Raw genomic sequence first — 21,422 nt, forward strand, 5'->3', positions numbered from 1 at the left:
TAATCAACTTATTACGGTTGCATAACATTCAACAGTCTATTTAATGCTAGAATATATAAAGTTGTATATATCAGACAGCCTTTAAAGTTTGATGAAGTCAGTTTCAGGCTTTGGAGTTTGGTTAGGCTAAATCATATTAAACCATAGAGAAATATAGGCCTTCTACTCAGCCACCAGATGCAAAGTAATATTGCACAGTATTCATAATAGTAGTAAGACAGTTTCAGTAAGTAAAATACACGAGTGTGCCAAGTGATTGATAATTAAAAAATAGGTTCAGATCAGTATGTCTCATGATTAGCAAATTGTCTTTTTTGGGGGTTTTTTTTGCTTTTGTTTTTTTAACACTAATTTATTAATTTTTCAGGAACATCAACTGACTTGTATGACACAACCAACCCTGATTGGGCACCTTCACGAAAACTGGCTGCAGGAAGTGTTAGTCCAGATCAAAAAGCAACCATGAATAAGGTCACCAGGTATGAGAGGGCTAAAGCCAGGAAAAAAAAGAAGGAGCAGTTTGAAGCAGCTGGTGGACTTCTACAGATGGCTTCATTCGTAGAAGAGCCTCAACACTTTGCCGAGTCCACACCAAGTACATGCAAGGAAGAAACAGTGGATGTGGGTACAGAAAGCACAAAAGATACTGCAGCCTCCATATGTAATCTTGACATTTGCCAGAAAACCAGTGGTGTAGTGGTTAGCGCTGTCGCCTCACAGCAAGAAGGTCCGGGTTCGAGCCCCGTGGCCGGCGAGGGCCTTTCTGTGTGGAGTTTGCATGTTCTCCCCGTGTCCGCGTGGGTTTCCTCCGGGTGCTCCGGTTTCCCCCACAGTCCAAAGACATGCAGGTTAGGTTAACTGGTGACTCTAAATTGACCGTGAGTGTGAATGGTTGTCTGTGTCTATGTGTCAGCCCTGTGATGACCTGGCGACTTGTCCAGGGTGTACCCCGCCTCTCGCCCGTAGTCAGCTGGGATAGGCTCCAGCTTGCCTGCGACCCTGTAGAACAGGATAAAGCGGCTAGAGATAATGAGATGAGAGATGAGATGAGATGTTAAAGCGTCATATCCGATCAAATTTGCCCCAAGAAAAGTATCTCCTAACTTTTTCCCTTTCATTACCTCCTCTTATTTTCTCAACTTTACCCACATTCCTTACATATCTTTATAGTGCTCCCCTTCACTGTTTTTTTTTTCTTTTCCAGTTCAGGCTGTGTTTTTTTTTTTTAAAAAGGCTCTTTCACTACTATAATTATTTCAGTGGAGATTATTTCAGTTTTTCTCTTATACGGTGTATCTTTCTCTTTCATCTATCTATCTATCTATCTATCTATCTATCTATCTATCTATCTATCTATCTATCTATCTATCTATCTATCTATCTATTATACCAACACAAAGGCTGTACAATACTTCCATTCTATTTAGGACAGTTGTTGAAAAAGGATTATTTTCTCATGTTATTTGCCATTTTCACTTCATTGTCACAGTCGGGTCTGAACAGTGTTTATTGGTCATATTGGTCGCAGGGCGGCATGGTGGTGTAGTGGTTAACACTGTCACCTCACAGCAAGAAGATCCGGGTTCGAGCCCCGTGGCCGGCGAGGGCCTTTCTGTGCGGAGTTTGCATGTTCTCCCCGTGTCCGCGTGGGTTTCCTCCGGGTGCTCCGGTTTCCCCCACAGTCCAAAGACATGCAGGTTAGGTTAACTGGTGACTCTAAATTGACCGTAGGTGTGAATGTGAGTGTGAATGGTTGTCTGTGTCTATGTGTCGGCCCTGTGATGACCTGGTGACTTGTTCAGGGTGTACCCCGCCTTTCACCCATAGTCAGCTGGGATAGGCTCCAGCTTGCCTGCGACCCTGTAGAACAGGATAAAGCAGCTAGAGATAATGAGATGAGAACATGAGAAAATAATCCTGTTTCAACAACTGTTCTAAATTGAAAGGAAGTATTGTACAGCCTTTGAGTTGGTACAGGGTTTCTCATACATAGACCATTGTGTGGCGCAGCGCCACACAATGGATTCCTACTGCCACACAATCAGACTCGCGAGTTTGAAAAAAAAAAAATTCCGTTGCGTATTGTTCCGTTCATTCATGGTGCTCTTTCTTCTCGTTCACGCATGTGCACACCCACAGAGAGAGAGAGAGAGGTGTGTCCACAGGCCTGCCAGTGCGCATATACCCGGACTGCAAATAGGCCTGTTAGGCTAATTAAAAATAACGCAGCCTTCCCGATTCGCCTTTCGACCCCTTATTTTAAAAGGTAGCCTACATCGTGCTCGTGATGAGCTTTATCATAGCCTTCTTAGCTTACAGGAAACGGACATCCCTGAGTCAGGCTATAAACCAATTTTGATGCATACAGCAGCAGCTTGACGCGAGGAACCGGCCTTATTGCATTATCCCGTTTATCCCGCTTCAGCAATGACTTCCCTTATGATAGGGCACTGGAGTTTTTTTTTTTCAGGAAGCCACGCAGAATTAAATGTTCTGATAGGGCATGCAGGCTTTGCACCAATTAAGGTAATGCTTTTTCATTATTGTTAGTTGCCTTGGTGTTACCTTAAGTGGTTTCTTACATCTAATTATTATATTTTATTATTATTTTGTTACATTATACTATTTATTTCATTTTAGTATTGGTTGAGGTAAGTGTTGAGTTCAATATTTAAAATAAAAACCTCCAGCTTGTTTTTTGCAATTTATTCCTTGAATGTCAACTAAAGAATGATTGAAAGATTGCCACCAAAAAGGCAAAAAACTAAGGTAAAAACCAGAGATGCACCGATTGACCGGCTGCCGATTGGAATCGGCCAATTTTCACGTGATCGGCCATGACTGGCGACCGGCCGGGCAAAATTAAAATATGCCGATTTTCTGCCGATCAAAACTTGTGTATCACATAGGGATGAAAGTGGAAATACTTGTAATTCGCAACTAAAAAGGCAATAACAATAACAACATACAGTAAACAATAACAACATACGGTAAGGAATATCAGGATGAAGTTCATGTAGAACTCAAAGCTAAACTCAAATCCGATTCTCAATTAAAACTGAAGTGTCACAGAAGCTGTGTATCTACTTACACTTCAGCTCTGTTATTTCTTTTCATGTATACAGGTAACAAGGTATTAGCCAGGTAGTGTAGAGTGTATTAATATTAGGACGACATACAAGCTGTAGATACTAGTATCGTATTATCTTCACGCTCTTTATTATTGGTTAGAACAAACTAGTAGGCCTGTTTAATAAACTTCGCAACAGTGTGGACTGCTGAACATTGGCATTTCTATTTACATCTTTTGGTAACCCCATACAGGGCATTAGACTGTCATTTATTTTGCATTTTTGACATAAAATAATATTTGTCTATGTTTATAGCTTTGCTGTTAATCGGTTTGTTTTCATTCGTATTTGATAAATGTATGAAGTTAATATTCTGTTTTAAATACATACCGGGATTCATACGAAATACCAGAAATAGTTTAAATGCTGGAACAAGAAAATCAGCCACATCAGTGGTCACTAAGTTACAGTATGTGCTCAGCTGCTACAGATGTTCAGTACTACAGCTGTTAAATCCACAGGACTTATTGAAATATGGACATGATGATTTGTTACAGACTTTTGAAGCAGCAGCTACCTTACAGAGGGACGATGTGGAGAAACGGTTACAGACTTCAGTGCATTTCCATGATTACTTTCAGCGTCCGTAAGTGTTCTGGGTCTATTAAAGATATTAGAATGCCATGCTTAAGATGGTGCCACTTTATCCTTGGCGATGAAGTGAAAGCAAAATGGGTGAATCGGTGGATGAGGCTACTATTTCTGGTGTAACTTGTACTTCATCCTGTATTATGGAAAGGGAACTTTACAAGAGTAGCAGCTCTTAAAACGTGTGATTTTAAATATTCAAATTTATAGTGAAACACTTTGGTAATGTCTTACTGGATTTCTGTTGAACTGCGTTCATTTGAGTGGACCAGTAGGCTGAGTTCAAGCACTGTGTTAACGTGTTTCTTTTTCCTCAGGGAAGAGGAAACCAACAGCACTGGCATCGGTGTCGTATCAGAGACCAATCAAGAGATGCAGATAAATTTCTCTTGTGCAGAGCACACAGATGTTCGCTGTCCCAGTGAAGCTGGAAAGCAGGATACAGGTATAGAAATAGAATGTCACTCGGTAGATCACATACCATCGCCAATATTGAACAATCACCAAATTGTACACACTCAGGTTGTATACCACCCCCCACCCAGATGAGTCCGGTTCCTCCTCCCTCCCTCCCATCAAGATCCATGCAACCCTTTCTCGAAATGTGGAAGAAAATTGTGAAAAAAAAATTCCTGGATCTGCCCTTTTATTTGGACCCAAGATTGAGTGGGTTCTTTCTGGGCCCATGCCTTATCCTTCCACAAAGTTTAATTAAAATTAATTCAGCAGTTCTTGTGTAAAGCTGATAACACAGGGGGGGGGGAAATACAGACAGGGGAAAATATATAACCTTCTGCCATTGGCAAAGGTAATAAACACGTGTACCTGAATTTTTCAAGCTGTATCATTCTAACTCTATGGTGATTGGCTGCGGATAATTAATTTATAAATTACTGGATTTCATGACCAGTGGAAAACCTAAAATGTCTGTATTTTGGTAACATGTAAAGGTCAAATTCTGTATCTTGTTGTATTTCGGCGATGTCTCGGATGAGTATGAGGTTTGGTTTTCTCTGCCCGCTCCCAGATGCATGTTTTCTGAATTAACGACTCTTCTAGCTTCAATGATTTCCTCAGTCAGCTGTGCTTTCTTTGGCTTCCATGGTTTCAATCCTAAATCTTTACAAGTTTTATAAAGTTCACTCAATTTGAGGCACAGTATCGCTTGTCTCTCGTTGACAGGCGTTTGTTTACATGTTGAAGTAGCCATGTTGTCTTCCTTCTGCCATACAAGCTGGCCAGTTCTCACGTTTTTTCGGTCCAAGGCCGAGAAGGGTCTATTGGGATGACGATGAAACAGGAAAACATTTGCACAGTATTCAAAGACAGGTTGATACTGGAAGGATAGAGGGCAGGAGTCGGAGAGAGGAAAACATCCCTCGTTTAAGAATAGGACATACAGGGTTTAACTATTCTCTCAGCATAATGGGTAAACATCCCACTGGGAAATGTACACACTGTAGCCATCCAGAAAGTGTAGGACATGCACTACTCCACTGCAAGTAGTATGAACATGAGAGAAATCAGCTTTTTCAATCATTAAGAATGGTAAATCATTATCATTTTACATTACCTGGTTTGCTAGGAAAAGCATTGTCAGATATATCACTTTATCAAGTATTTAAAAGAAACAGACATGTCTAAAAGAATATAGGCGTTTTTTTCCCACCTCCAATATCTCCTGTTCCACACTCCAGCCCAGTGGGTGGCGGTAATGCGCCTTTAAGTTGGTCTGCCAACCGCCAGAAAACCCTAAAGAAGAAGAACTGCAGGTTTGTTTGTGGCCATGTTGCCGGATAGCTTTGTGTTTAACAACAACTGGCACGAGTGTGTGTGAGAGTGATTGTGAGCTTAATTCAGTAAACATCTACAGATAAACTTGTAGAGGTGACATCTAAAAGAATAATCCCAGGGAGCTGTAGTGCTTTTTGATGTAATAACAAGCGTGGAGAGAAGCCTGGTTTAACTTTTCACCGCTTCCCGGTGAACTCCGAAAGACGAGAACAGTGGTGAGCTGCAGTTAAACGTGAAGACTGGATGCCTACAAAACATTCCCGTGTGTGCGGAGAACATTTTATATCAGGATAGTGTGGGACCTCTGTGCACTTTTTCTAGCTCAAGGTTGTTCTGTTATAAAAATCCCATAGATATAGATCTAGATCAAGCCTCAGTGTATCGTCATAGAACCGTGCTCGCGATAGCGTTCTATTCACTGATCTCTGTGTAAAATATCTCAAATCTTCAAATATTACCGTGCCACAATGCCGGAGAATTGTATGGCATATAAATGCCACAACAGGAGAGGTCAGAAATCGGGAAGAAAGTTTCATAGGCTGCCACGAGACCCTGACAGGCGTGCAAAATGGATTGCTGCTATCAGCCGGGCCGATCCAAACAACAACAACAAGGCATGGGTACCGACTGGAAAGAACGATCACTGGCGCCTGTGCAGTGACCATTTCATCTCAGGTTCGCCATGTATTTATTCCAGTATATCCATGTGGTTATTTGCAACATAAGTTTATGACTTGCTCTCATAAAAAATTCCGGGAAGTGGGAACCTGAGAAAAGGGTTTGGGCGGGGGGGGTGGATTGGGTCTTTAGTGGTGTCGGACCCGGCGCCGTGGGGGGCGAAAGGGGGCGTCGCCCCCTCGTGGCTACAGCCCCGCCCCCTCAACGGAGACTCAATTGTTTTCTTATGAAAATATAATGTAGAGTAGAGTGGGGGAAAAAGCCCCCCTTAAGGAAAATTCAGTTTTTCTCCAAGTTGAAATGAACCATGTGTTTAGTTTTAATCATAGTTTTGACAACAGTGACATGAACAATAATGCCACCTAAAGTTTGCCTAAAGTTAATACTTTGTTTTTGTTAAAAAAAAAAAAAATTAACATTGTGCCAAGGGGACGGTGGTGTAGTGGTTAGCGCTGTCGCCTCACAGCAAGAAGGTCCTGGGTTCGAGCCCCGGGGTCGGCGAGGGCCTTTCTGTGTGGAGTTTGCATGTTCTCCCCGTGTCCGCGTGGGTTTCCTCCGGGTGCTCCGGTTTCCCCCACAGTCCAAAGACATGCAGGTTAGGTTAACTGGTGACTCTAATTTGACCATAGGTGTGAGTGTGAATGGTTGTCTGTGTCTATGTGTCAGCCCTGTGATGACCTGGCGACTTGTCCAGGGTGTACCCCGCCTTTCGCCCGTGGTCAGCTGGGATAGGCTCCAGCTTGCCTGCGACCCTGTAGAAGGATAAAGCGGCTTGAGATAATGAGATGAAATGAGATGTGCCAAGGGGGCCTTTTACCCCCCCCCCCCCCCCCCCCCCCCATGGGGTAAAAGGCCCCCTGAGGTGGGGCAATAGGCCCCCTCACTCAAAAAAAGCTGTTTGGATAGCAAAAGTGTTTACTTAAGCCTATAATGTGAAAGAAACAAGAAAATATCCCTGAATTAATGAATAGATGCATTATTTTATTATATTTCGCATTTTAATTTCAATTTTTTTATTTCAATTATTTTTAATATTAAGTTCAAATTACTTGCTTTACTCAACCAGGTAAGCGAGATGTTATTAAAAAATATGTATCTGCTAGGTGGCACGGTGGTGTAGTGGTTAGTGCTGTCGCCTCACAGCAAGAAGGTCATGGGTTCGAGCCCCGGGGCCGGCGAGGGCCTTTCTGTGTGGAGTTTGCATGTTCTCCCCGTGTCCGCGTGGGTTTCCTCCGGGTGCTCCGGTTTCCCCCCACAGTCCAAAGACATGCAGGTTAGGTTAACTGGTGGCTCTAAATTGACCATAGGTGTGAATGTGAGTGTGAATGGTTGTCTGTGTCTATGTGTCAGCCCTGTGATGACCTGGCGACTTGTCCAGGGTGTACCCCGCCTTTCGCCCGTAGTCAGCTGGGATAGGCTCCAGCTTGCCTGCGACCCTGTAGAAGGATAAAGCGGCTAGAGATAATGAGATGAGATGTATCTGCTATTCAGAAATGTATGAAATACAGTAATTATGATAAAAGGAAACGATGCCCCCTGGGGGCCATTTACCCCGCCATTAAGGGGGCGTTTTACCCCACAGACTACACTTTTACAAAAAAGGGCCTTACTTTCAAAATGTGATTCAACTTTTTATACCTAATGTATTTTTTTAACGTACCGACTTGTCTACTCATACCACATACACAGCTGTGATATCTGACGAAATAGCAGCTATCTAAATACAGTTTTACTGATATCTGAAAATTATATCACTTACCATGAAATTTGATTTCTCTCCACTGCGTTGCTGATATGCGATCCACAGTGGATATCTGTATATCCCCGTTGTCAAGCCAGTCCATAGCAACAATAGAAATGTAACTTTGCGCCATCTGGTGGTTATTTTGGGTAAAACAGGCCGGGGGCGTATTACCCCACGGGGGCTTTTTCTCCCACTCTACTCTATTATAGACGTATTAATAATTTGCATTTTCAAATGCGAAATATTAAGTGGTTGCGCATTGCACAAAAATACATTTCACATAAATCACTACTAAAACTGGCATGGTAGAACAAATCTGATTGGTTGTTATGATTCTTACGTTGCACATTGTTACTCTTTCATTGCTGACGCTGTACACACAGGCAAAGGGTTTTGAGAGTGTTTGCGGTTAGCTCGTAGTTTGCTGCTGACCGTGTGTTAGATGGCAAGTGCACTGTCTCTGCAATATGCAGTCAAGTTTACGGGAGTAGTCTTTCCCCCACCGAATTAAACAAATTCAATCACAATATTGTGAATCCATTTTCTTTCTTTGTAGGCTAAGTTTGTCTCCGTTTATGTTGGTGTATGTGTTCATATATGGTCCGCTTTGTGCGCAAATAGCGTAAAAGTGTGTCGTTAACGTCACCCCCCATGCAGCGGGGGTGAAAATTCATCACTTCAGAGTGTTTTGTCCCCTACACGCCTAAACTGGGATCGCGGATTAAGTGGTTAGCGTTGACTCGGTGCGAGTCAGGAAGGCTATTACTGGTGCAGCCGCGGGGTCTGTTGATTTTTTTTAAATTATGATTTTGGCCGCTGAGCCAAGTACCTTAGACTTGCATTGACGTTTTGTTTTCATGCCGCGGAGCTATTTGTATGTATTTTAAATTTAAAGGACTTGCCTGTAGGTTTGTGTGTGTTGTTTTATGTTTGGCATCTTTCCGGTTGTAACGCGTGTCTGTGAGAAAATTGGAGGGGAGGGTTAACAGGTGGGCACAGGTGTTGATAAAGCGCAACTGCCCTGGTAATATGTCGCATGATTTTCCCGTACTAAAGCAACCTTCGGGGCCATGGTTTTGTGGTTGGCGCAGTTAATTGTTTGAAACATGTTGTCAGACCGCCATCACTACTACACACTATATGAAAAATATTTGCCCCCTTGCGATTTCTAATTGCCCCCTTAGTAAACTGTTCCTGGCGCCGGGCCTGAGTGGTGTGACATTCTATGTAGTCTCTAGATGTATAATAATTTTATACTTTTATGGGTCACATGTAGAGATGGATAACCTCATAAGTATCAAATCATAAATTCCTTGTGCTCAATTAAAATATTCAACCATATTCGGCTGGTCAGTGCTATACTAGATACTACTGATATATCTAGTATCAGTACTAGTACTCAATACTTAAGTGACTTACCCGTCCAATGAGGATTGTTATTTTCTTGTTTACAAGATGCCACATCTGAGGGCGGCTGACAAATCCTGAATTTCTGTAAAGATAACTGTCCAGAGATTTATAAGCACGCAGTGCTTCACCACTGAACAGCGAGGGAAAGTTAATGAGGTAATTATACACATCTGGGTATTCCGCTGGCAGTTCAATATCCACTGACATGGTCGTGAAAACTACGTCCGGTAATCGATAAGGGTCACTAATCTGTAGGTCGTTTATTTTAGACATATATCTAGTTATCTGTTCATTAGAAAAATGAGCCGTGTAGTCCGTCGGTTGAAATTGATCCATTTTGTACACGAGTGCAGCAGTATTCAGCTGTGTTTTTTTACCGACAAGATGGCGGCTGTTTACATTCCGGTCACGTGACTGCAAGAGGTCTGTAGAGACGAGTGAAGCCATCTGGCCGCCATGTTACCACACCCTTCATGTATAGACCATGTGCACCTACGTCAGAGGTCAAGTTTGTTTATCCGCCATATTGGGTATCAAGCCACAGCGCACTTTACACGTGGAAATTTTTGGAGCGTGATTAACATTTTCAGTCAGAATGGCTTGTTGTGTGGCAGTAGGGTGCTCTAACAGAAAAAGCACGAAGGGTTTATCTTTTTACCGGTTCCCCGCTGATCAAGAGCGGAGGAAGAAGTGGATTGCTGCCGTTAAACGTGTTGACTGGGAACCAAGCGAACACTCGATTGTGTGCCCAACATTTCGTGCAGGCAAGTGGCTTCTACCCCTGTAACGTTAACTGTTTCAGTATAACGTGTAAATAATGTACATTTTTGTAATAAACATGATACGCTTGTGCATTTTCAATTTTTATGTTTCCTAAATCACTGACTCGTGGCATTCTACATTGCCATTACTAAAACTAGTAGTAGATCTAGTTATATTTATACATAATAGTTAGTACTACTACTAATTAAAAAAACAGTATCATGCTACATGATTCGTTGTATCACATTTCGTTTCAACATCAATAATGGCGATATGCAAATAAGATCTATTCTGAAAAGTCAGTGTATGGTACGCACCTGTGAAGAAATCACAAAACGCTTTTCATGCATATGAACTAGCACGTTCCGTACCCATCCTGAGGAGAAATATCTGTAAGCTTCTAGTGACTTGTAGGCTTTTAGTGACTGACCACTGTAACCCCCTGGCGTGTTGATGAGATAGTGATGTACATCGGGGTAACTTGCGTCTGGCAGCTCATTACTTGAACAATCAAGCGCAGGTTTGGTTTCACTCTTACTAATGATATATGGGTCGACCCCTAAGACAGCAGTCTTATCTCTATAGCAATTTTTTTTTTTTTTGCTGTGATATCCAGGGATTCAGCATAAGTCGAGAGCCCGACTTGAGAAGACGACATCGCGACAGAGGGTATCACTTACAGACTTGCGAAAGCATGATCCCCAATATGGCGGTGTAAACAGATAATCACGTGACCATGATGTCACATGCGTATTGACCCATCCCACGTGATGTCACGACAAATGCGGCTGCCACTTTGGACATGAACTACCAGTAGTCTACCACAGCCAACAACGAGGAACGACGGCGAAGCATCGAAAGGAATATAGCCATCAAAGAAAGTTTTTACTTTCAGCAAGACTTCCATCATGCCAATATATTGTTGTGCACCTGGATGTAGTAACCATCAACACACAAGGCAAGATTTATCATTTTATCGGATCCCGACAGATGCTGACCGACGGAGAAGATGGATAGCGGCCATTAACAGGAAAGATTGGCAGCCCTCGGTATACCAACGCTTGTGTAGTGACCACTTTGTTGGAGGTAAGACGAATAAAATTAGCCAGAAAAGGCATTACATTGCTGTTAACATTTTGTGGCAGTGAGTGTGTAACCAAATAGGTTAAAATAACCCATTGTAACCTCTTTGTTCTTCTGTAGTAGCTATTAGCTAACGACATTAGCTAACGTTGTGTTCCTTTGCTGTTGGTAGACTGTAGGACAGATCAGAGGTAATGTCCTACAAATAAGTGTTCAAAACAAGAGGAACATGTATTTGTCTCTTAAATCCAGGCCGTTCCCTGTAATCTGTAACAACGGTTGGAGAAAGTAATGGCAAATAGTGAGTGCACAAACCATAGAAGGTAAACTGTACACAGCGCCAGGGCAGTGTGATGGTATGTCTACTTTTAGATTGTGTTAGCTTATCAATGAACACACTCGTCACTCGACGAGTTTCACGTCTTTACGACGGATACTTAAATGTGTGTTAGGTATTATTGTTGCAGGTAAACATCGTTCTCTAAGCCTGCTAACCTCAATTTTTGCAAATACCTCTCCCTCTGCTCGCCCTGTAAATGCCCTACGTCGCTGGATAGTGAAGGTGTTTTCTGCATCTCGCTCCTTTTTCTTTTATGTTTTTCGTTTGTCGTCTTCCTCGCATTCAAACCGATTCGAACCGAAGTCCACTTCATGTCCAAAATGGCAGTCGCGTTTACGAAGGTCACGTGAGTGGGAAGGGTCAATATTTGGTTTATGGGTTAAACCATCGTATCCGATCAAATTTGCCCCAAGAAAATTATTTCCTGACTTTTTCCCTTTCATTATTTCCTCTTATTTTCTCACCTTTACCCACATTCCTTACATGGGCAATTCCATGTAAATGTCAACCTCACCATGCAAAAATAAAGCAACATGTAATACATGAAAACCACTCCCAGAGATATCACCTAGGCCTGTATTTTACAGATGTGAATAAGTTGAACCAATTTGTCACAAGAATTGTTCCCTTCGCCTTAATATGTCAGTCTTTCTTTCTTATAATGTAAACCCCAAGCTAAAATCAACTTTGATCATGTACAATTCTATATTATTGCCACAAGCCACAGAAATGTATGCTAAAATCCACAAAACAGCAAAAACAATAGCCATCCTAAATATTATTTAAGAACTTTGATAATTTTAGCTGATATTTAGAGAGTTTTTCAAAGGGTTATGGTGGTTAAATTGCTGATTTTCTAAACATATGCCATGTCTATTTCAGACGCGTCACATCCATAACGGAATTTCGTCACATCCATAACGCTGACTTTTCCTTCCGAAACTCTGCATGAAATACAAAATATTTTAAACAAAGATTTTTTAATATTCACCTTGGACCCCTCTATCAAATGGATATCTCCATTTCGACATTAGGTTTACAATTTCACAGAGTTTGATAAAAATGTACAGTCATCCAAGAAAAGTGATACTTTTTCTGTCACATCCATAACGCATCTTTTATTGGCGTTTTCTGGCATGCCCTAGATGTACTATGGGAATTGTTCTTGTTCTATCACTTCTCCAGTATGGTACAGCCTTAAAATATGCAACACCTGTTTAAATACTGGGAGACAATAAAACATGCACTGGGTCATTTGTTGCCATTTTGAGTTCAAGTGTCACGTCCATAACGCTGGAATTGCTCACATATCTTTATAGCGCTCCCGTTCACTCTAGTTTCTTTTCCTACTATAATTATTTTTAAAGAGATTGTTTCAGTTTTCTTTTCTCTTATACCGTGTATCTTTCTCTTTTGTGTATTTCTTCTTCCTTTCTATTTAGGACAGTTGCTGAAACAGGATTATTTTCTCATGTTTGCCATTTTCGCTTCCTTCTCATACTCATGTCTTAACAGTGTTTATTTTTTTCGCGGTCCGGTTTCCATCAAATCCTGCGCTCTGATTTGGCTGGCAAGGGGGCCTGTATCCTACGGTACGGACCCCGGTTACGGACCTATGGCGACTCGCTCGTTCACAATAACAAACAACATGGTAGCATTTTTTGTCAACATTTATTTTTGCATTTCTCAGGAGAATAACATTAATTTTACGTCATGGATAGCGATAACGACAGTGTTCACAGCAAAAGCGAGTTTTACTACCCTGAGGAAGATGAAATAAAATAAAACATTTCAGGAGAAAGCTAAAAACCTGTAACTTGCCAACGCCGAGCAAAAACATGGCTGAATTCTGAATGACTCAATTTTGTATAAATAGGGGACGTCATAGGCGGCAAAATGTAGGGGTTTTTTTTCCTGCCATGGAAGTGCACTTGTATACCGAGGAGGAAGCAATTTGCATTACAGCCGTGAATGAGGATTCAAAATGGCAGCTCGCATCGGCTCAATTTTCCCTTTCAGGCGCTCTCGTTTTCTGTTAAAATTTGGTAAAGAAAAAAATAAATATTATTTACCAGCTTAAGGTCAGTCCGTATGGTGAAATACCGTGACCTTGGCCCAGAGGGCCTCGGTCAGTACTTTCAAGACCTCGGTCATGGTATTTCACAATACGGACCGACCTTAAGCTGGTAAATTTTATTTATTTATTAGAGGTCACATTCACATCACACATGAATCGATCCTGATAGAGTTCGATAACAGATTATTCCTCAGTGCTCTCACTAATATCTCACATCTCATTCTCTTTAATACACATTGGCTTTTTTTTATATACTTTTGAATTATTTTGATCTTGTTTTTGTTTGATAGTTATAAATAAATATTGCCTGGTGTTATTTAGGTTTTCTTTAAATTTGTCATTTTTACTGTTTTGGAAATATTAATTTTTATGGAAATATTTTTTCTAATATTTGGAGTATTTAGAATAATTAATTTTATTAGGCAGTAAATTGTAATTAATTTAGGACTTATTTTTATTATTATTAATAATAATAATACATGTCAAGCACATTCAGTATTAAAAGGAACCTGAGTGGTACTTTTTGTCTCTGTGTCGGTAGATAGATATGTCGTAGTAACACAGAACAGAAAACTCTAATATGTGGGAAATCCCATTTCTCAGAAAATCTCCTCAGCTATGGCGTCATGTTTGTAACTATCGAGAACTCGGTACGCCGTTTTCTTCGCTACATTAAAGATGACGCGCGCGCGTGTGTGGACGGCAGTGAGTTTCAAATACGGCCAGAATTTGCAGAAATTCAGTTGACCCATCTAAACATTTATTATATTGTGTCCAAATATAAACGCAAGTCGTCAGTATTTTATTATTAGTTTGACGGGACACGTTATGCTATCGGGGACTGGTTACGCTGGGATACTGAAGTTCACATTCAGTAAGTCTGTAAGGTAGTGTAACATGAACAGAACTTTGGCCGAGATAGTAAAGCTTCCCCGGTGTGTCGGCCTGCGTCTGTAGTGACCTGTAGTTAAAAGGTTATTTATAAAAAAAAGCAAGTTACAGGAGCAAGGAAATGAATAGAATAAATATTACAGTGCATGATGTTCCTGGTAGTATTAGATTTGTTATCTGTATTAGATCAGTTGGGGGGGTCAGCAGGTTCGTATTTGGTGTGGGTTTGTTTGTTTGTTTGTTTGTTTGTTTGTTTTTGTTTGTTAAAAGTAATCTGTGATCTAAGGGGATTTGCCTAGCTTTGATTCTCCACGAGCTGTAGGCCTATTAAACATGGCTAATATTAATAAATAAACCTATTAGGTCCAGCCATAATCCTTTCCTCTTTTATTTAAAATCCAGTTCTGAAATTTAAATCCCTTTGACTTTTTTTAATAAGCTTAAGTAATGTTTCTTGAAGCCCAACAATCATTAGTTACAATTGTATGAATTAGGGATAATTAACAATTATGCACCACAGGCTCAGTGGATAATAATCGAGATGGGGTTGAGGTTATTATTCACTGAGCCTGAGGTGGATAATTGTAGTATAAATAAACATTTAAACTGTATTTAAAAAAATTATTTCAAACTTCAGAAGCAACATGCAAATGTAATGCGCAGCGCAGACTTGTCATTTATCTATGCCGAATCACGTAAGATACTTTGTTTTGAACGCGATGAAATAAATTATAATTCCACCTTTTTGAATAGTTTCACAGCAAACTTCGTAGCATCTTTTACTGCTTTTAAGAACAGCATTAAAGTGCGGATCACGGGTAAATTCAGGAGCAAGCTCAATGTAATTCCCCTATTTTATATTAAACTTTGGCCAAATATCTGTCACATTTTTCATTTTGTGCAATTTTTTTTTTACCTTGCGCAATATCAGAAAAATTCAGTTGAACTCAAGCCATTTGAGGGGAATTGGTCCGCCTTTGAAAAAACTTGGCATTTGGATTTCCCGGCAAACATTGATTTTCGTGATGTCGCGTGCGGGACGCATCCCTCTGAATCCTACGTCAGCGCTGGTTTGTTTATAAGAAAACAACCTTTTCTGCAAATTTCTTCAACGTTATCGCGTAATTATTAAAATGGTTATCAGATGTATCGTAGGAGGGTGTAGCAACACCAATCTTGATGGGATTAGGACTCATTGTTTCCCAAAAGACCGGACAATGAGAGAGAAATGGGAGCGCTTAGGTGGTGTTTACATTAGACCGTATCCATCTTGTTTTCGTCGCGGATGCACTGTCCGTTCACATTAAAATGCCGGGAAACAACTCCACAGGCGGAACAACTTGAATCCGCCAGGGCCCACGTATTCAACCCAGTTCGTATCTGATCCAGTGCTGTGTAAACATTGAGATACGAGGAAACGCAGTGCTGAGCTCTAGCTGACGTCGTCATTGGACAACGTCACTGTGACATCCACCTTCCTGATTCGCTGGTGTTGTTCATGCCACGTTGGTCATGTGACGCGACTGCTGAAAAACGGCGCGGACTTCACTTCCTGCTATTGTTTCCGCCTTGTATCACCTTTTTGTTTTTCATTAAAGAGTATAAAAGTATGAATATAATGCTTTGCTTTGTCATTCTTAATGTTGTTCATGGTAAGATGCAAATACTGCCCATTGTGTAGTTATGATTGTCTTTAGGCTTGCCATCCTTCCACTTGCAAGTGGTGAGTGACTTGCGCATGCCCGATATGCACTGGGATCTCACACACAGCGGCTCAGTCCCGAATCACTGCTCGTGCGCTTCACTCGCGCACTCTGAGCTCCGCAGGGCCGGAGTGCGCACCCTCCAGAGGGCACTCGCTGTTCAGGGCGGAGTGATTTGGAGCGCAGCCGCTGAGGAGGAAGCGCTGAGCCGCACTGACACATTTCAACTTACGTGCCGTCTAATTAGTCATGTGATTAGCGTATCCGTGTATTGGTGTTGCTGTGTGCATGTGAATCGTTTTAAAAACGTTAATCTGATGATCCGCTGATACGGTCTAATGTAAACACCACCTTAGTCTACACAGGCTGTGCACTGAAACCGTGCAAAGCTCGCGCAGCCTGCTGGCGCTTCTGCAGGTGACGTCACGAATCTGGCTCCAGACTCCCTTGGGATTTTTCCAGATGCATTTTATTTTATTTTTTTCTGCTGTAGACAGATGGCCTTGTGCAAAATTACCCTTCTGGATGAGTGTGTAAAGGGACATACTTTCATATAAAAAAAAAATTGGTCCAGAATATGCAGTTTAAGAACAGCATTTGTAATTCTTCCTCACTTTTGATGAAGCGATTGGCCGCCATTTTGCCGAGTCACTTGAGGTGATTATCGAGAAATGGTTTGAATCTCTCAACCAATCAGCGCACACGATTTTCTATAATCACCTCTGTATTTATACTAATTGCTATTAAGTATTTTCATGATGATAAATGGACTCGGCATAAATGAAACTGAGCTGTTCATGCTTTTAGCAAACAATGAAAATATTACTTCTTATAGCTCTACATTGTTTGTTTGCATCTAAGTTTTCCCAGCATGCTTGACACTACTATAATAATGAGTTTAATGAAAATAACCTGTAAATGAACTAATTAACATTTTGTTGTGATTTACAGGGAAGAAAAGTAATAACCCCCGGTCACCTGATTATGTGCCGAGCATTTTCTCACACACAAAGTCGTCTGCAAAACAAAAAAACACAAAAGCATTGAAGTCTGAAAAGCGACAAAACCTGAAGAAAAGGAAACGTGGAAGTAGAAAACAAGTTACAGCAGAATGTGCAGTGCTTGGCCTTCGAGACACTGATGTAACCACTCCTTCTGAATGCTCCACGGATTCCACTGCATTATCTCCTGAAGTTGCAGATCTCAAAGATGAAGGAAGTGCAGAAGCTTTAGATGAAAATGAAGCATTGCCTTTTGAGCTCCAATGCAGAATCCTGAGGAAGGAAAATCGTACTTTGAAGGAACAACTGAAAAAATACTTTCTCTGTCCGGAGTCGTTTTCAGAGGACAATGACAAAGTGGAACAATTTACAGGTCTTCCAACATATGGGATTATGATGGTGACATTCCAGTTTATACGGCCTTATTTAAATTTAAACAGGAAGTTTTCACCTTTCCGGCAGTTCCTGCTGACATGTATGCATCTTCGACTGAACTTAAACTTACAGTTTTTAGCCTTCTTATTTTCCATTTCTTTGGAAACTGCATCCAGAGTATTTAGTAACACGTGTGATGTTATGTTCTGTCGCCTCGTTCCGGCGCTGGTGATCTGGCCAGATAGGGAACATTTACGGCAAAGTCTGTCAGTTTCATTTCAACAAAACTTTGAGAAATGTTGCTGTATAATTGACTGTTTTGAAATATTTCAGGAAAAACCGAGTGATGTGGAAACACCGAGAAAAACCTGTTCGCAGAATAAAAGCCACAACTCTTCAAAATATCTGATCGGTATTGCCCCACAAGGCGCGGTTTGTTTCATTTCTCAGGGGTGGGATGGTCACTGCAGCGACAAACACATAACGGAACATTGCGGATTTCTGGATGAACTTTTGCCAGGGGATCTGATCCTAGCAGACAGAGGGTTTGATGGAGGTGACGCTGTTGGATTGCCTTCTGCAAATGTAAACATTTCTGCGTTTACTCGGGGAACGTCCCAAATGAGCGCGTTGGATGTGGAGGGCACAAGGGCGCTCGCGTCAGCCAGAATCCATGTTGAGAGGGTTATTGGAATGGTTCGTCAGAAATACACAATACTGAGCAATACTGTGCCCATATCTCTTGTACATTCAAAAGATAATGGAATAACATCTTTGGACAAAATAGTACATGTCTGCTGTGCATTGACGAACCTGTCTGACCCCATGATTCTTTTTGAGTGAAAAAAATGACAAAATTCACTTATTTGAAACCCTCATTTTATGGATTACATGATGTCTGAACAGCTACTTTTTTTTAATTTGTGTAATACTTATGACAAAGACAGCTTAAAATTCTTTTAACAATTTTAGATGTGTGATATTTATCATATCAATCACAGTTAATGTACATATTTGAGAAGGATTTGATGGAAATTTTTACCATACTGCAAATGACAATTCAGTGTAATGTATTGTAAATATTATACAGTGACAAAGTTTATAAACATTGCTGTATGCTTTATAGTTTGAATTATAATTTTGACGTGGAATTCTTTGCAAAAACTGCCAAATTATTGAATTGCTGCAGATTTGAACATAATTGTAACAGGTGTAAATAACTTGTATGGTCATCAGTGGTAAAATGTTTGTAAATTAAAACATTTCATTGTTTCCCACAGACCAGGTAGCAATTTGTGATGCTCCACTGTGCCGATGACGGAATCGTGCGCAGTGGTGTCGTGGTGGTCGGTGGAGTCGGTCATTGGGGTGTATGCAAAGTGTTTACAGCGGGCGGTGTTCAAACACACAGTATTTTTCTTCAGAGTCACCTGCTTGGACTATTTTAAAGCTACAAGAAGCATTTGAGATTATTCAGTTCAATCTAAATTCTTTTAAGTTCTTTAAGAGAAGATAGCTAAAACAATTTTTACCAGAACCCTGCCTGGTTTCATTCCTCGACCCAACTTTACATTACAGGGCAGGCCATTAGTTTGCTGGGCTTGATGTTGGTGGAAAACCTGTCTTTTAAATTTATGAAAATTACTCACCAAAACTGAAGTTAAAGTTTAGTTTTTACTAGAGAGGCACCGATTGCAATTTTTTGGGCCGATTCCGATTTCCCATGGAGTGTGACCTGCCGATGCCGATTTCGATTTCATTTTTTCAAACCACTTCACAGCACACACAAAGACTATTTTCTTTTTATCTTTTCTTTAATAGAACATTCTGCCAGATTTTCAGTAATAAATTTTCAACACCTCAAAGGTTGAAAACAAACAAAAAGACATTGTTCTTTGTAAAATCTTTCTTCATGTTTGGTATTAACATTAATTCCTGAAATAGGAAATTCACACAAACATTTTTTCTTTTCCCACCCAATATCTGGCACAAAAACAACTTCCCCCTCATATATTATTTGCCGCCGGCGAGGGCCTATCTGTGTGGAGTTTGCATGTTCTCCCCGTGTCCGCGTGGGTTTCCTCCGGGTGCTCCGGTTTCCCCCACAGTCCAAAGACATGCAGGTTAGGTTAACTGGTGACTCTAAATTGACCGTAGGTGTGAATGTGAGTATGAATGGTTGTCTGTGTCTATGTGTCAGCCCTGTGATGACCTGGCAACTTGTCCAGGGTGTACCCCGCCTTTCGCCCGTAGTCAGCTGGGATAGGCTCCAGCTTGCCTGCGACCCTGTAGAAGGATAAAGCGGCTAGAGATAATGAGATGAGATGAGATATTATTTGCCTACTGCTATGGAACACACTTTCATAAGCCTATTTAGATCTGAAAACTTATGCCTTATAGAACAACCCATTTCTTCATTCAGTATCAAAATACAAAAATAATTTCCAGTCATACTTATACCATAGCCATTCTATCATCTTTGTCAAATGTGTATTTGTAGAGTAATTTCCAATGGAATCAAGTGCAACCAAGGTTGTAAAAAACAAAAAGACATTTTTCTCTCACTCTTTGTACAAATCTAACTAGATGTTTGGTAATAGGCAGGGGCGCCGCCAGAAATTTTGGGCCCCATGAAAGATTAGAATTTTGGGCCCCCCAACTTTGCCCACCCTCGTCACAATTGCACTATTGTCATTATTTGACTTTTGATAGCCCATGGACCTTGAGTTTGTGACTTTGTTATTACATTTTATGTATTAACCTACCAGGGACTAGATGAAAACTGGTCAATGACTAATTCTGATGCATTTACAATCACAAATGAAAATTCAAGATTTTGCCACATGCCTTCTTGTGCTAGGACAATTGGTAGTGAAATGTGTGATGTGACTGCTAATAAATCATAGAAAAAGTTTTCTACCCAGCATCAAAATACCTATTGGAAATCCCATGGATTGTTATGTGTTAGGTAGAAAGCTGTGTGTATTGTTCTGCAAAAAGGGAATATGTTCAAAGCAAAGTGTGTCTAGACAGAAATTTGAGCGTAAGCAGAGTTAGACTATTGGTTGCCCCTCCATGGACCAGGAGTGTGTCCGTTATTAGCAACACTTTAATCTAGCAAACTGTATATGGTGCTCACTCATTTAAAAACTTCAATCCTAAAGCATGTATGGGTTGTATTGCTGCTTACCTCCTTCTCCAAAGGGGGGTTCAGTGGTTTGGTAGGGCGGAGGCCCCCCTGAGGCTGAATCTGTGCATATTTAGGGCACCCCATTAGTTATGAAACTGGTTATTAGCACTAGTTATTAGCACCAGCATAACATAATATTTCATCTTGTTTATCACACAAGTCAGTTCAGTTATTAAAATGGAAAAAATGTCACTGTACAAACTGTAAAAGTGTTCTCTTGATAGGCTAATCCAACCACGTTCATACTGTTCATTTACCATTCGCTAATATTTTGAACACACGTGAGCGATAGCTACCTTTCTTTGGGAAAAACTGAGTGACCAGTTGCCTGCCTCTCCGGTCCCTCTCAGCTTTCAGCTGCCTTTCTTTACGTTTTTGACAGCCACGCTTCGTATTTAGCGATCATAGACTGTACGCACTCCACTGCTGGCTGGCTGGCTGCTGCACCGCGACACAGCAGCAAGTAGCGTTGCACTGATCAGCACACAGATTTAACGCATCGCGCTTCTACCAGAACTGGACCGTACCATTTCGCAAAAGGGGGAGGGTTAAATGACGATATGTTGAAGAACTCAAGAAATAGACAACCTTGTTCAATTAGCTCATTTTACCAGATGGAATATTGCATTGTTATTTCAAAAGTCTTATTAAAATC

General features: G+C 40.9%; 1 protein-coding gene across 2 annotated transcripts; it reads left to right on the forward strand.

Moving 5' to 3' along the window:
- Window positions 1–5,497: 5,497 nt before the first annotated feature.
- Window positions 5,498–18,796, forward strand: LOC132894246 (uncharacterized). Of its 2 annotated transcripts, XM_060933826.1 has the most exons (3): window positions 10,267–10,627; window positions 10,724–11,193; window positions 17,153–18,795. In XM_060933826.1, the coding sequence occupies exons 2-3, from the start codon at window positions 11,016–11,018 to the stop codon at window positions 18,418–18,420; spliced, it is 1,446 nt and encodes a 481-aa protein (XP_060789809.1). In that variant the 5' UTR covers window positions 10,267–10,627; window positions 10,724–11,015; the 3' UTR covers window positions 18,421–18,795. The 2 variants fall into 2 exon arrangements, with proteins under 2 accessions (XP_060789808.1, XP_060789809.1); XM_060933825.1 differs by lacking the exons at window positions 10,267–10,627; window positions 10,724–11,193 and adding an exon at window positions 5,498–6,188 and having other exon boundaries at window positions 17,153–18,796.
- The last annotated feature ends 2,626 nt before the right edge of the window (window positions 18,797–21,422 follow it).

Source organism: Neoarius graeffei, chromosome 11, assembly GCF_027579695.1.
Source record: "Neoarius graeffei isolate fNeoGra1 chromosome 11, fNeoGra1.pri, whole genome shotgun sequence".
Classification (NCBI taxonomy): domain Eukaryota; kingdom Metazoa; phylum Chordata; class Actinopteri; order Siluriformes; family Ariidae; genus Neoarius; species Neoarius graeffei.

Bases quoted from the DNA above. Each gene is read 5' to 3' on its own strand.
- LOC132894246 (XM_060933825.1), top strand. From the start codon at position 5,981: ATGCCGGAGAATTGTATGGCATATAAATGCCACAACAGGAGAGGTCAG. The intron at 6,189-17,152 runs GTTCGCCATGTA...TGTGATTTACAG, and splicing joins CAGTGACCATTTCATCTCAG to GGAAGAAAAGTAATAACCCC.